The sequence below is a fragment of the Notolepis coatsorum genome (assembly GCF_963971535.1).
Source record: "Notolepis coatsorum genome assembly, chromosome: 12".
In the NCBI taxonomy this organism is placed as follows: Eukaryota; Metazoa; Chordata; class Actinopteri; order Aulopiformes; family Paralepididae; genus Notolepis; species Notolepis coatsorum.
The window spans coordinates 126,910,286-126,927,439 of record NC_140176.1 but is presented as its reverse complement, the minus strand read 5'-3'; the positions used below and the strand labels follow the sequence as shown (position 1 = coordinate 126,927,439).

Here is a 17,154-nt window from a genome sequence, read left to right as displayed (position 1 = left end):
CTACTTAATGTGTTTGTCCTAGCTGTCACTACTACTTAATGTGTTTGTCCCAGCTGTCACTACTACTTAATGTGTTTGTCCTAGCTGTCACTGCTACTTAATGTGTTTGTCCTAGCTGTCACTGCTACTTAATGTGTTTGTCCTAGCTGTCACTGCTACTTAATGTGTTTGTCCTAGCTGTCACTACTACTTAATGTGTTTGTCCTAGCTGTCACTGCTACTTAATGTGTTTGTCCTAGCTGTCACTACTACTTAATGTGTTTGTCCTAGCTGTCACTGCTACTTAATGTGTTTGTCCTAGCTGTCACTACTACTTAATGTGTTTGTCCTAGCTGTCACTACTACTTAATGTGTTTGTCCTAGCTGTCACTGCTACTTAATGTGTTTGTCCTAGCTGTCACTGCTACTTAATGTGTTTGTCCTAGCTGTCACTACTACTTAATGTGTTTGTCCTAGCTGTCACTGCTACTTAATGTGTTTGTCCTAGCTGTCACTGCTACTTAATGTGTTTGTCCTAGCTGTCACTGCTACTTAATGTGTTTGTCCTAGCTGTCACTGCTACTTAATGTGTTTGTCCCAGCTGTCACTACTACTTAATGTGTTTGTCCTAGCTGTCACTACTACTTAATGTGTTTGTCCTAGCTGTCACTACTACTTAATGTGTTTGTCCTAGCTGTCACTGCTACTTAATGTGTTTGTCCTAGCTGTCACTACTACTTAATGTGTTTGTCCTAGCTGTCACCGCTACTTAATGTGTTTGTCCTAGCTGTCACTACTACTTAATGTGTTTGTCCTAGCTGTCACTACTACTTAATGTGTTTGTCCTAGCTGTCACTACTACTTAATGTGTTTGTCCTAGCTGTCACTACTACTTAATGTGTTTGTCCTAGCTGTCACTACTACTTAATGTGTTCGTCCTAGCTGTCACTGCTACTTAATGTGTTTGTCCTAGCTGTCACTACTACTTAATGTGTTTGTCCTAGCTGTCACTGCTACTTAATGTGTTTGTCCTAGCTGTCACTACTACTTAATGTGTTTGTCCTAGCTGTCACTGCTACTTAATGTGTTTGTCCTAGCTGTCACTACTACTTAATGTGTTTGTCCCAGCTGTCACTGCTACTTAATGTGTTTGTCCTAGCTGTCACTACTACTTAATGTGTTTGTCCTAGCTGTCACTGCTACTTAATGTGTTTGTCCTAGCTGTCACTGCTACTTAATGTGTTTGTCCTAGCTGTCACTACTACTTAATGTGTTTGTCCTAGCTGTCACTACTACTTAATGTGTTTGTCCTAGCTGTCACTACTACTTAATGTGTTTGTCCCAGCTGTCACTGCTACTTAATGTGTTTGTCCTAGCTGTCACTGCTACTTAATGTGTTTGTCCTAGCTGTCACTGCTACTTAATGTGTTTGTCCTAGCTGTCACTACTACTTAATGTGTTTGTCCTAGCTGTCACTACTACTTAATGTGTTTGTCCTAGCTGTCACTGCTACTTAATGTGTTTGTCCTAGCTGTCACTACTACTTAATGTGTTTGTCCTAGCTGTCACTGCTACTTAATGTGTTTGTCCTAGCTGTCACTACTACTTAATGTGTTTGTCCTAGCTGTCACTACTACTTAATGTGTTTGTCCTAGCTGTCACTACTACTTAATGTGTTTGTCCTAGCTGTCACTGCTACTTAATGTGTTTGTCCTAGCTGTCACTACTACTTAATGTGTTTGTCCTAGCTGTCACTGCTACTTAATGTGTTTGTCCTAGCTGTCACTACTACTTAATGTGTTTGTCCTAGCTGTCACTGCTACTTAATGTGTTTGTCCTAGCTGTCACTACTACTTAATGTGTTTGTCCTAGCTGTCACTACTACTTAATGTGTTTGTCCTAGCTGTCACTACTACGTAATGTGTTTGTCCTAGCTGTCACTGCTACTTAATGTGTTTGTCCTAGCTGTCACTACTACTTAATGTGTTTGTCCTGGCTGTCACTGCTACTTAATGTGTTTGTCCTAGCTGTCACTGCTACTTAATGTGTTTGTCCCAGCTGTCACTGCTACTTAATGTGTTTGTCCTAGCTGTCACTACTACTTAATGTGTTTGTCCCAGCTGTCACTACTACTTAATGTGTTTGTCCTAGCTGTCACTACTACTTAATGTGTTTGTCCTAGCTGTCACTGCTACTTAATGTGTTTGTCCCAGCTGTCACTACTACTTAATGTGTTTGTCCTAGCTGTCACTGCTACTTAATGTGTTTGTCCTAGCTGTCACTACTACTTAATGTGTTTGTCCTAGCTGTCACTACTACTTAATGTGTTTGTCCCAGCTGTCACTGCTACTTAATGTGTTTGTCCTAGCTGTCACTGCTACTTACTTAATGTGTTTGTCCTAGCTGTCACTACTACTTAATGTGTTTGTCCTAGCTGTCACTACTACTTAATGTGTTTGTCCTAGCTGTCACTGCTACTTAATGTGTTTGTCCTAGCTGTCACTACTACTTAATGTGTTTGTCCTAGCTGTCACTGCTACTTAATGTGTTTGTCCTAGCTGTCACTACTACTTAATGTGTTTGTCCTAGCTGTCACTACTACTTAATGTGTTTGTCCTAGCTGTCACTACTACTTAATGTGTTTGTCCTAGCTGTCACTGCTACTTAATGTGTTTGTCCTAGCTGTCACTACTACTTAATGTGTTTGTCCCAGCTGTCACTGCTACTTAATGTGTTTGTCCTAGCTGTCACTGCTACTTAATGTGTTTGTCCTAGCTGTCACTGCTACTTAATGTGTTTGTCCTAGCTGTTACTGCTACGTAATGTGTTTGTCCTAGCTGTCACTACTACTTAATGTGTTTGTCCTAGCTGTCACTACTACTTAATGTGTTTGTCCTAGCTGTCACTACTACTTAATGTGTTCGTCCTAGCTGTCACTGCTACTTAATGTGTTCGTCCTAGCTGTCACTGCTACTTAATGTGTTCGTCCTAGCTGTCACTACTACTTAATGTGTTTGTCCTAGCTGTCACTGCTACTTAATGTGTTTGTCCTAGCTGTCACTACTACTTAATGTGTTTGTCCTAGCTGTCACTGCTACTTAATGTGTTTGTCCTAGCTGTCACTACTACTTAATGTGTTTGTCCTAGCTGTCACTACTACTTAATGTGTTCGTCCTAGCTGTCACTACTACTTAATGTGTTTGTCCCAGCTGTCACTACTACTTAATGTGTTTGTCCTAGCTGTCACTGCTACTTAATGTGTTTGTCCTAGCTGTCACTACTACTTAATGTGTTTGTCCTAGCTGTCACTACTACTTAATGTGTTTGTCCTAGCTGTCACTACTACTTAATGTGTTTGTCCTAGCTGTCACTACTACTTAATGTGTTTGTCCTAGCTGTCACTACTACTTAATGTGTTTGTCCTAGCTGTCACTGCTACTTAATGTGTTTGTCCTAGCTGTCACTGCTACTTAATGTGTTTGTCCCAGCTGTCACTGCTACTTAATGTGTTTGTCATAGCTGTCACTACTACTTAATGTGTTTGTCCCAGCTGTCACTACTACTTAATGTGTTTGTCCTAGCTGTCACTACTACTTAATGTGTTTGTCCCAGCTGTCACTGCTACTTAATGTGTTTGTCCTAGCTGTCACTACTACTTAATGTGTTTGTCCTAGCTGTCACTGCTACTTACTTAATGTGTTTGTCCTAGCTGTCACTACTACTTAATGTGTTTGTCCTAGCTGTCACTACTACTTAATGTGTTTGTCCTAGCTGTCACTACTACTTAATGTGTTTGTCCTAGCTGTCACTACTACTTAATGTGTTTGTCCTAGCTGTCACTGCTACTTAATGTGTTTGTCCTAGCTGTCACTACTACTTAATGTGTTTGTCCTAGCTGTCACTGCTACTTAATGTGTTTGTCCTAGCTGTCACTGCTACTTAATGTGTTTGTCCCAGCTGTCACTGCTACTTAATGTGTTTGTCCTAGCTGTCACTACTACTTAATGTGTTTGTCCTAGCTGTCACTGCTACTTAATGTGTTTGTCCTAGCTGTCACTGCTACTTAATGTGTTTGTCCTAGCTGTCACTACTACTTAATGTGTTTGTCCTAGCTGTCACTGCTACTTAATGTGTTTGTCCTAGCTGTCACTACTACTTAATGTGTTTGTCCTAGCTGTCACTACTACTTAATGTGTTTGTCCCAGCTGTCACTACTACTTAATGTGTTTGTCCTAGCTGTCACTACTACTTAATGTGTTTGTCCCAGCTGTCACTACTACTTAATGTGTTTGTCCTAGCTGTCACTGCTACTTAATGTGTTTGTCCTAGCTGTCACTGCTACTTAATGTGTTTGTCCTAGCTGTCACTGCTACTTAATGTGTTTGTCCCAGCTGTTACTGCTACGTAATGTGTTTGTCCTAGCTGTCACTGCTACTTAATGTGTTTGTCCTAGCTGTCACTACTACTTAATGTGTTTGTCCTAGCTGTCACTACTACTTAATGTGTTCGTCCCAGCTGTCACTACTACTTAATGTGTTTGTCCTAGCTATCACTACTACTTAATGTGTTCGTCCCAGCTGTCACTACTACTTAATGTGTTTGTCCTAGCTGTCACTACTACTTAATGTGTTTGTCCTAGCTGTCACTACTACTTAATGTGTTTGTCCTAGCTGTCACTACTACTTAATGTGTTTGTCCCAGCTGTCACTGCTACTTAATGTGTTTGTCCTAGCTGTCACTGCTACTTAATGTGTTTGTCCTAGCTGTCACTACTACTTAATGTGTTTGTCCTAGCTGTCACTGCTACTTAATGTGTTTGTCCCAGCTGTCACTACTACTTAATGTGTTTGTCCCAGCTGTCACTGCTACTTAATGTGTTTGTCCTAGCTGTCACTACTACTTAATGTGTTTGTCCTAGCTGTCACTACTACTTAATGTGTTTGTCCTAGCTGTCACTACTACTTAATGTGTTTGTCCTAGCTGTCACTACTACTTAATGTGTTTGTCCTAGCTGTCACTGCTACTTAATGTGTTTGTCCTAGCTGTCACTGCTACTTAATGTGTTTGTCCTAGCTGTCACTACTACTTAATGTGTTTGTCCTAGCTGTCACTGCTACTTAATGTGTTTGTCCTAGCTGTCACTGCTACTTAATGTGTTTGTCCTAGCTGTCACTGCTACTTAATGTGTTTGTCCTAGCTGTCACTACTACTTAATGTGTTTGTCCTAGCTGTCACTGCTACTTAATGTGTTCGTCCTAGCTGTCACTACTACTTAATGTGTTTGTCCTAGCTGTCACTACTACTTAATGTGTTCGTCCCAGCTGTCACTACTACTTAATGTGTTTGTCCTAGCTATCACTACTACTTAATGTGTTCGTCCCAGCTGTCACTACTACTTAATGTGTTTGTCCTAGCTGTCACTACTACTTAATGTGTTCGTCCCAGCTGTCACTACTACTTAATGTGTTTGTCCTAGCTATCACTACTACTTAATGTGTTTGTCCTAGCTGTCACTACTACTTAATGTGTTCGTCCCAGCTGTCACTACTACTTAATGTGTTTGTCCTAGCTGTCACTACTACTTAATGTGTTCGTCCCAGCTGTCACTACTACTTAATGTGTTTGTCCTAGCTGTCACTACTACTTAATGTGTTTGTCCCAGCTGTCACTGCTACTTAATGTGTTTGTCCTAGCTGTCACTACTACTTAATGTGTTTGTCCTAGCTGTCACTGCTACTTACTTAATGTGTTTGTCCTAGCTGTCACTACTACTTAATGTGTTTGTCCTAGCTGTCACTACTACTTAATGTGTTTGTCCTAGCTGTCACTACTACTTAATGTGTTTGTCCTAGCTGTCACTACTACTTAATGTGTTTGTCCTAGCTGTCACTGCTACTTAATGTGTTTGTCCTAGCTGTCACTACTACTTAATGTGTTTGTCCTAGCTGTCACTGCTACTTAATGTGTTTGTCCTAGCTGTCACTGCTACTTAATGTGTTTGTCCCAGCTGTCACTGCTACTTAATGTGTTTGTCCTAGCTGTCACTACTACTTAATGTGTTTGTCCTAGCTGTCACTGCTACTTAATGTGTTTGTCCTAGCTGTCACTGCTACTTAATGTGTTTGTCCTAGCTGTCACTACTACTTAATGTGTTTGTCCTAGCTGTCACTGCTACTTAATGTGTTTGTCCTAGCTGTCACTACTACTTAATGTGTTTGTCCTAGCTGTCACTACTACTTAATGTGTTTGTCCCAGCTGTCACTACTACTTAATGTGTTTGTCCTAGCTGTCACTACTACTTAATGTGTTTGTCCCAGCTGTCACTACTACTTAATGTGTTTGTCCTAGCTGTCACTGCTACTTAATGTGTTTGTCCTAGCTGTCACTGCTACTTAATGTGTTTGTCCTAGCTGTCACTGCTACTTAATGTGTTTGTCCCAGCTGTTACTGCTACGTAATGTGTTTGTCCTAGCTGTCACTGCTACTTAATGTGTTTGTCCTAGCTGTCACTACTACTTAATGTGTTTGTCCTAGCTGTCACTACTACTTAATGTGTTTGTCCTAGCTGTCACTACTACTTAATGTGTTTGTCCTAGCTGTCACTACTACTTAATGTGTTTGTCCCAGCTGTCACTGCTACTTAATGTGTTTGTCCTAGCTGTCACTGCTACTTAATGTGTTTGTCCTAGCTGTCACTACTACTTAATGTGTTTGTCCTAGCTGTCACTGCTACTTAATGTGTTTGTCCCAGCTGTCACTACTACTTAATGTGTTTGTCCCAGCTGTCACTGCTACTTAATGTGTTTGTCCTAGCTGTCACTACTACTTAATGTGTTTGTCCTAGCTGTCACTACTACTTAATGTGTTTGTCCTAGCTGTCACTACTACTTAATGTGTTTGTCCTAGCTGTCACTACTACTTAATGTGTTTGTCCTAGCTGTCACTGCTACTTAATGTGTTTGTCCTAGCTGTCACTGCTACTTAATGTGTTTGTCCTAGCTGTCACTACTACTTAATGTGTTTGTCCTAGCTGTCACTGCTACTTAATGTGTTTGTCCTAGCTGTCACTGCTACTTAATGTGTTTGTCCTAGCTGTCACTGCTACTTAATGTGTTTGTCCTAGCTGTCACTACTACTTAATGTGTTTGTCCTAGCTGTCACTGCTACTTAATGTGTTCGTCCTAGCTGTCACTACTACTTAATGTGTTTGTCCTAGCTGTCACTACTACTTAATGTGTTCGTCCCAGCTGTCACTACTACTTAATGTGTTTGTCCTAGCTATCACTACTACTTAATGTGTTCGTCCCAGCTGTCACTACTACTTAATGTGTTTGTCCTAGCTATCACTACTACTTAATGTGTTTGTCCTAGCTGTCACTACTACTTAATGTGTTCGTCCCAGCTGTCACTACTACTTAATGTGTTTGTCCTAGCTGTCACTGCTACTTAATGTGTTTGTGTTTTCGTCCCAGCTGCCGCTGCTGCAGGAGAAGCTACAGGCTGAACTTCCTGACGAGGCTCTGGTCATCGCAGGCCGGTTCCCCTTCCCTGGTTGGACTGCCTGCAGGTGCGAGGGTCATGGTGTGGACCGGGCCTGGGCCTATAGCATGCAGGCCCAAAGACAGCATGGCAGCAAGGAGACGGAGGCATCATCTACCACGTCTGCAGCCACCTAGCTAGCAACAGTGGACCGGTCAACACCAACACCACGTCTCCACCTAGCGAGCCACAGTGGACCGGTCAACACCAACACCACGTCTCCACCTAGCGAGCCACAGTGGACCGGTCAACACCAACACCACGTCTGCAGCCACCTAGCTAGCAACAGTGGACCGGTCAACACCAACACCATCGATAAGGGGAGTCACTTATCGTATTTTTTGCATGTGTAAAAAAAGTATTAAAAAAATTATGTAAATACTTTTTTCTTAAAAAAGAAAAAAATACATTATTTAATGTTAGTTTGTGTGTGTGTGTGTGTGTCGTGGGCCAACTACAGCATCGCAAAAACTACAGTGAGTGCACGTGACACACACACACACACAAACTAACATTAAATAATATTTTTTTCTTTTTTAAGAAAAACGTATTTTAAATATATCTTTTTTTTTCACATGCAAAATAATAATGACAAAAAATCGATATTTATCGATCATTTTGTCCCGATTTATCGATTCTTCTAAATGGTATATCGTCTCAGCCTTACTTTAGGCTACAGTATTGAATCTAATAATTGTACGAATAGCAACAGATACTATCTTATTCAGGACTCATTCGAATTCCACTCGTGTTTCATTGCTCTTCACTGCTCCACCTAGCGAGCCACAGTGGACCGGTCAACACCAACACCACGTCTCCACCTAGCGAGCCACAGTGGACCGGTCAACACCAACACCACGTCTGCAGCCACCTAGCGAGCCACAGTGGACCGGTCAACACCAACACCACGTCTCCACCTAGCGAGCCACAGTGGACCGGTCAACACCAACACCACGTCTGCAGCCACCTAGCTAGCCACAGTGGACCGGTCAACACCAACACCACGTCTGCATCCACCTAGCGAGCCACAGTGGACCGGTCAACACCAACACCACGTCTCCACCTAGCGAGCCACAGTGGACCGGTCAACACCAACACCACGTCTGCAGCCACCTAGCGAGCCACAGTGGACCGGTCAACACCAACACCACGTCTGCAGCCACCTAGCGAGCCACAGTGGACCGGTCAACACCAACACCACGTCTGCAGCCACCTAGCGAGCCACAGTGGACCGGTCAACACCAACACCACGTCTGCAGCCACCTAGCGAGCCACAGTGGACCGGTCAACACCAACACCACGTCTGCAGCCACCTAGCGAGCCACAGTGGACCGGTCAACACCAACACCACGTCTGCAGCCACCTAGCGAGCCACAGTGGACCGGTCAACACCAACACCACGTCTGCAGCCACCTAGCGAGCCACAGTGGACCGGTCAACACCAACACCACGTCTGCAGCCACCTAGCGAGCCACAGTGGACCGGTCAACACCAACACCAACATCTGAACAATCTGGCATATATACATTTATTCTTTTTTGAGGTTCTATCTGGGGAAAACAAAGTTGCCCAGTTATATGCAACTAATTATGACTTTTGATACAATGTACGGTTTGCAACCATTTGCAGAATACATATGAAGAATAATTTTTGAAGGATAAAATACTTGCCCCATTTGATTTGTATTGGATCCTGGTGAGAGGATGCAGCACGTTTGTCAATACTAACGTCATCAGTGAAATGATGAGGTGTACAAGTCAACATCATGCCATATACTGTTGAACCCTTTCACTACCACACTACAGAAGGTTAACCTTTCACTGCCACACTACAGAAGGTTAACCCTTTCACTGCCACACTACAGAAGGTTAACCTTTCACTACCACACTACAGAAGGTTAACCTTTCACTACCACACTACAGAAGGTTAACCCTTTCACTACCACACTACAGAAGGTTAACCTTTCACTACCACACTACAGAAGGTTAACCTTTCACTACCACACTACAGAAGGTTAACCCTTTCACTACCACACTACAGAAGGTTAACCTTTCACTAACCGTCTGTAGTGTGGTAGTGAAAGGGTTAAATAAGGCATCACAAATTTGAAGAAAGAAAAGTCAACCCATCCTTTAACATGTAGTTTATATATATATGTAATGTGTGTAATGTATATGTTTATAATGCTGAAGTTATTAAAGGATAACTTAATATTGCTCCACTTTCCTGCCAACACTTTATCAAACACTTTATTAAATAAATTATCAATAGGAAATACATTGCTAATTTTCTTTCCATTGATTAAAGAAACATGTTGTATTCTTGCAACACGTGTGGCGCTCTGTGTCTCAGCGTGAGCTGCTGACTGTGTGACGGGAGCCCCTGATCTGTCTACTGTTCTGTTAGTGTTCATTCATTCATTCATTCATTCATTCATTCATTCTTTATTTATACTCGGATGAATACACTGAGTAATTAAAGGAAAACTCCAACATTTTGGGAAATTAGCTTATTTGCCATCTACCCTGGAGTTAGACAAGAAGATACATACCTTTTTCTTCTCTGTGCGTGCAGTAGGAGTAGGAAGACGCGCACAGTTAGCCTAGCTTAGCGTCAGTCACTGGAAGTAGGTTCCTCCGTTAGCCTAGGTCTTGTTTGCCGTCCTCTATTCTCTGCCTCCATATGGGGCTGCGTGCTGTTTACACACAAAAAAACACCACTCGAGCCGCTCATGCACACACGCGCGCTCTCTGCTTGCGACAAGTACCTGCCCGCCCATGCTCAGTGTTGGGAAAAACGGAGGAACCTACTTCCAGTGACTGACGCTAAGCTAGGCTAACGGTGCACGTCTTCCTACTCCTACTGCACGCACAGAGAAGAAAAAGGTATGTATCTTCTTGTCTAACTCCAGGGTAGATGGCAAATAAGCTAATTTCCCAAAATGTTGGGAGTTTTCCTTTAAACTCATTTACAGTGTTGTTGAGTTGTTACATTCACAATGTCATAGTGCATTAATTAATAGATTATATTAGATTCAAATGTATTGTCATTAAACAGCACAAGTACAGTACAACGAGAAGGAGGGTTGGCATCCAACCAGAGTGCAAATGAAACGGTAAAGTGCAACAGCAATATACAATGTACAGGTGATTAAACTTGGTATAAAATATATTAATTAGTGGGCGGCTAGGTGGTGTAGTGGGCAAGGCACTCGCCACCAGTGTGGAGACGCTAGGATTCGCGTGTTCGAATCCAGCTCTCCACATTGTTTTCAGTTTAGCTGGTCGTCCGCAGTAATACACATTGGCCGTATTACGGGGAGGGAAAAACTGAAGGGTGGGGATCGAACGTTGTGAACAAGCGACTCCTACAAGTCGGTTGGTGCGCCTGCGCAGTAGAATCAGGAAGTGTCGGGGGCAGCGTGAGCCTCCCACGCGTTACTCCTCGACACTGAGAGATCGAGCTGCGCAGGTGAAAAGATGCGACTGCTGTTACCTCAAGTACCGGAGGGGACTTGTGCTATGTATGACTTAGTCCACATTGCAGCCGGCTTGTGGGAGGCAAGAAACAGCGTTCGTGACAGGGGAGGGTTGAATTGGATGATACGAAATTGGGATGGGAGAAAATATAGAAAAATGGGAGAAAAAGTGGATCAAAAAAAAATATATATTAATTAGTACTGAGTGATCACTGCTAATCAGATTCAGATGTATGTACACAGTTGTATTAATATGTACAGTGATATTTTTTTGAGGCCCCTCGTCACTAGAGGCCTTTTGGAGGCCCCAAATTATAATATTTTTTTTACTTTTATTTAAAGAAATTTGGAGGCCCCTCGTCACTAGAGGCCCCAAATATTTGTTTATTTTTTTTTGTACTTTTATTTAAAAAAAAATTGGAGGCCCCTCATTACTAGAGGCCTTTTGGAGGCCCCAAATTAGTATTATTATTTTTTTAACTTTAAATTTTTATTTTTTTGGAGGCCCCTCGTCACTAGAGGCCCCAAATTATTATAATTTTTTTTTTACTTTTATTTAAATTTTTTTGGAGGCCCCTCGTCACTAGAGGCCCCAAATATTTGTTTCTTTTTTTTTAACTTCTATTTAAAAGAAATTTGGAGGCCCCTCGTTACTAGAGGCCCCACATTTAATTATTTTTTTTTCTTATTTTGGAGATCGATGTCATACTGTGACACTGAAATGAAAACATATTTCATCAACTAAAATATTTAGTCAACAAAAATATACAGTACGTCACACCCTGCCGTCTGCAAGTGGCTAATCTTGAGTATTTTTTCTCCTCTTCATAAGAGTTTGAGGTTTTCCGTTTGAGGTAAAAACAGCAATAAAAAGTCAACTTGCATCTCCACATTCCAGCCCCGACGCCTGAATACTTTTACCAACGGATTTCCAGTTCCGCGTTCGCGTTCTGCGCTCTGATTGGCCACTGACGTTTCTGGTAGCGCCAATCGTGTGACGCCTCTTTCTTTCACCGGTTAAGCTTAGGCACTCTTTCGAAGTTGGTTAAGGTTAGAGTTTGTCTTAGAGGAGGGCGATAGAACAACTGGCCCCGGTATTCACTGACATATTTAACCTGTCCTTAGAACAGGCTGTCATCCCCACCTGCCTGAAGAAGTCCACTATTATCCCTGTACCCAAAGAATCCAAGCCTGCTTGCCTCAACGACTACCGCCCTGTAGCTCTCACCTCCATAGCCATGAAGTGCTTTGAGAAGCTAGTAAAGGGCTACATCTGCTCCTCCCTCCCCATCAACATGGACCCCCTGCAATTTGCATACCGCCCCAACAGGTCCACGGAGGACGCCATAGCCCATGTGCTGCACACAGCAGCATCACACCTGGACAAGAGGCAGGGGAACTATGTGAGAATGCTATTCATCGACTACAGCTCGGCATTCAATACCATAGTCCCCTCCATACTCATAGCCAAGCTCAGGGACCTGGGCTTGAACTATGACCTCTGCCAGTGGGTCTTGGACTTCCTGACTGGCAGACCCCAGGTGGTGAGAGCAGGCAACTGCACCTCCTCATCCATCACCCTCAACATAGGGGCCCCCCAGGGCTGTGTTCTGAGTCCCCTCCTCTACTCCCTGTACACACACGACTGTGTGGCTCAGCGGAGTAGCAATACAATCATCAAATTTGCTGACGACACAGTGGTGGTGGGCCTGATCTCTGCCAACGACGAGAGGGCCTACCTGGAAGAGGTCAAGGTCCTGGCGGGATGGTGCCAGGAAAACAGCCTCTCCCTGAACGTCAGCAAAACAAAGGAGATGATTGTGGACTTCAGGAGGTCGGGGGTCAAGGACTACAGCCCCCTCAGCATCGACGGGGCACCGGTTGAGAGAGTCAACAGCTTTAAGTACCTCGGAGCCTACATATCCGAGGACTTGACATGGACCACACACATTGACAGTGTTGTGAAGAAGGCACGACAACGCCTCTACTTCCTCAGGCGCCTAAGGAAGTTCCAAGTCAGTCAGAAGATCCTTAAGAACTTCTACTCATGTACAATAGAGAGCATCTTGACTGGCAACATCACCTCCTGGTTTGGGAATAGCACTGCACAAGACCGAAGCAGACTACAAAGAGTGACACGTTCAGCCGAACGCACAATTGGAGGGGGGCTCCCCACCCTCCAGAACATTTACAACAAGCGTTGCAAGGGCAAGGCTAAGAGAATCATTAAAGACTCCAGTCACCCGAACAACTGCCTCTTTGAACTGCTGCGGTCAGGCAAGCGATACCGGAGTCTCAAGGCGAGCACAGAAAGACTCCGAAGAAGCTTCTATCCCCAGGCCATCAGGCTGCTAAACGAACAATGAACACTACACAACAACAACCACCAAACGCACATAGCACACACACTCACTTTAAACAAACACACTGTAGCACCCACTCCACACACTTTATAGCACACACCCACTTTAAACAAACACACTGTAGCACCCACTCCCCACACTTTATATTTATTGATGAAGGATTGCACTACAACTCGTACACCTTACTGTAAATTGTACCTCATCCCATTTCTGCTTTGCACTATATAGTACTGTACATTAGTACACTGCATAGTATTGTATATTATATGGTAACTCAGTTACGTCTATTCTGCATCGAACATTGTACATATGTCTATACTGAACACTGTGACCTCATTTTCTACTTCTAAATTACATGCTATACTATGTTATTTGATACTATCTTGTCTAGCACAGTCTCTGGAGCGTAACAGTAAGAAGCATTTTGTATGAAAGTATTCTGTACTTCTGTATGACAACTATTAAAGAAACTTGAACTTGAACTTGAACTTGATTCCATACTCTAACCTTAACCAACTTCGAAAGAGTCGCCTAAGAAACGCCAGTCAATATTTCTATTGTATTTTTTTTCTTTTATACATACATACATACATACAGCCCCACCCCCACCTAATAGACAGTCCCCTCCCCACCGTATGTAATGTATATATTCTCTCCCTACCGTATGTATATTTCTCTCCCACCCACCCACCCCCTCCTAATGTACAGTCCCCTCCCCATCATATGTATATACTCTCTATCAGGATCTATGGGTAACTACTGTATATTTGCATATCATATATGTCACAAATGTAACAGTACTATATACCTGTATGTCATGTATGTCCCTATGCCATAAATGTCATGATGTCATATATGTTGTGCATGTCATACATGTCACTATGAATTGAAAATGGGGGACCCTGATGTAAACAAGACAAACGTCTTTCTCTGGTCTGCATCCCCTTAACAATTGTGTATTGAGTTGTACTGTATTATTTGTACCCATTCTGCAATCTGTTAAATACAATTTTCATTAATTCATTGACAGTAACACAGGACAAAAACACATTTCAACCCCCTCCCTTCCCTAATTATCATTTAAATTGACATTCACGTAAAAGTAAGCTTACTATTCTAATATTATATTCTTGTCTCCAACATGATGTGTTTCTTTTCTCTTCTTGATTGAAAACTTTATTAACAGATTGTAGAATGGGTACAGTACAGTACAGCTCAATAATTGTTAAGGGGATGCAGACCAGAGAAAGACTTTCGTCTTGTTTACATCAGGGTCCCCCATTTTCAATTCATCATAACATATATGACATACATGACATACAGATAGACAGTACTGCTACATCTATACATTTATGACATACCAGATTTGCAAATACAGTACTGTTTGTGATACGAAAAGAGTCCAGAAAAGAGAGTATATACATTTGACGTAGAAACTGTACATTGGAGGAGGTTGGGTAGGGGGGGGGGGGGGGGGGACTGTACATTGGAGGTGGTTCGGTGGGTGGTTCGGTGGGTGGGGGACACTGTACAACTGTACAAGCAAAACTGTACATTGGAATATTGACAAAACCATACTTGGTCATTTACTGTACATTGGAGGGGGTTGTGTTAGGACATTTACAGGGGCTAGTTTCGAATGGCAGTCTCCCGTAGGTGTTCTTTGAGAGTGTTTTTGAAAGTGGGTAGTGATTCACATTCCTTTACAGCTTTGGGTAGGGCGTTCCACATTGATGTGGCATAATTGCGAAACGTGTTTAGTTCCCTTGTTTGAGCCGAATCTGGGTTTAACATGATTTGTGGAGCTCCCTCTGGTGTTGTGATCGTGGTATTCACTGACCTTTTGGAAGTATTTTGACATGTACATGGGTACCTTGGTCGTGTAGTGTATCTTGTAGACCAGGCCCATTGCAAGTTGCTGTACTCTGTTGTCTACTCTAAGCCATCCTAGGTTGTCAAAGTGGGCAGGGGTGATCAAAGTCCTTTTAGCTTGGCCCTCAGAGCCCACCACTTCTAAATATTCTATATATTTTTTAAAGTGACATATAAAAACGCCACTGTGCGTGTGTAACTGGTCTAAAGGCCACCCTCTGTGTCGTCGTCGTGTAGTGGAAGTGATGAGACAGTTGTTGCCATTCAGTGTTTTATTTCCCCTGTTGAAACATCCCACAGGTACATGTCAACACTTGGCCAGCAGATGGCGTCAATAACTTGCATAAGCCCTGTCAGCATTCCAGATAGTCTCTTTGAATGATACATTGAAATATCACAATAATAATAAAATACACAATGAAATAATACAAATTAAATAATAAGACATCTCCAATTACCTGTTGAAACATCCCACAGGTACATGTCAACACTTGGCCAGCAGATGGCGTCAATAACTTGCATAAGCTACAGTGGGGGAGAAATGTCACGCTGTGAGAAACGAGGCCTAACACACATTGCTCAGACCATAACCACAAACTCAGTCAGCATGTGTCGTACAATAGTTCGCCACCACAGCTAAACCACATTACAAAAAGTGCAAAATTGTCCACATTAACACAGTTACCACTATATACAACTCCGGTTCATTGCCCGGCAACTTATTTACAATAGTGCGTTCTTTTAGACCTGATATATTTACAGACACTGAAAGCACGTCTTACCCCTGTCAGCATTCCAGATAGTCTGGCGCGAGAGGGGAGGTGCAAGGGGAAAAACGTCACTTCGGCAGGAAGTGACGACGGCTTCAAAATAAAAGACTATTAGAGTAAAAATAATAATAAACAATTAAAATAAAACGTTAGGGAGGGATCTTTGTGGAATACAACATTAGTATATTTTATATACCTGCTACACGTGCGTGCACGTGTATGTGTGTGTGGGGGGGCCTCCACAAGAATCTGGCCCAGGGGCCTCTGAAGTCTTAATCTGGCCTTGGATACAGGTATAAAGACACTATGGTAGTAAGTCATACTGGCCAGCAGTAACTAGTAAGCAGGCACGTGCACACATAGAGCCCAAGGGGTGCTTGAGCTCCTGCCCTTTTGAGCCTCATAAAAAAAGTGCCTATTTTTCTTTTTTTGTTAACCGTTACGCATATAGACTGCCCTTCCAACTGAAAAATGTCAGGATAGAATCAAAATATTAGGTAAAGAGAGAGATGCCCCATATTCCATTGCAGTTTGCACGGCCTCCTCAGCGTGCCTCTCCGCGGACCTATATATTTTATGCATAGCGTGGGTGGTGATGATGATGATGATAGAAACCGCTGTGGCGCATACAGTTGAATGCTGGTATTATACTCACTGAGGGACATGAAGAAGTCAAGTCCGATGGGATTTGGGAATCTCAAATACAAATCAGGATTGGAATAAAAAATGCATTTATATTAAACAATACAGAATATACAGCACTTCTTGGGGTCTGTAGGGTAAGCACTTATTCCCTCCCCCCTGAACATTTATGGAGATGTATGGGCCTTTTAAGTCAGTGATAAAAGTGTCTTTCAAGGATAAGACAGCTCCTGCACTGATTATTATAGTTCAATATTTGATCACCAAAACCCCCCAAAAAGCATAAACCCCCCCCGCCCGAAAAGGGCCCTTAAAAATCGGGCTCGCATGCTACGCGCCAGTAGCGGCTCGTGGATGCTTCGCCACTAGGGGCGCTATACCAAACATTTTGCAAATATGTACAAGGCACGCATTGGCGAATATTATCACCATTGCCATCGATCAATATCACAGTCAGTCAAATGCAACCACGTTTCCAATAGCCCAACACAAACACGCACATCTCTCTCTC

General features: G+C 42.7%; 1 protein-coding gene across 1 annotated transcript in view; it reads left to right on the top strand.

Moving 5' to 3' along the window:
* Positions 1-9,577, top strand: part of LOC311238460 (uncharacterized protein) — a 157,415-nt gene extending 147,838 nt beyond the window's left edge. Inside the window, exon 12 of the mRNA XM_084326533.1 lies at positions 7,452-9,577. Within this exon, the coding sequence (XP_084182659.1) occupies positions 7,452-7,655 (204 nt within the window). The 3' untranslated portion in view covers positions 7,656-9,577. The remainder of the gene's footprint in view (positions 1-7,451) is intronic.
* Positions 9,578-17,154: the final 7,577 nt, after the last annotated feature.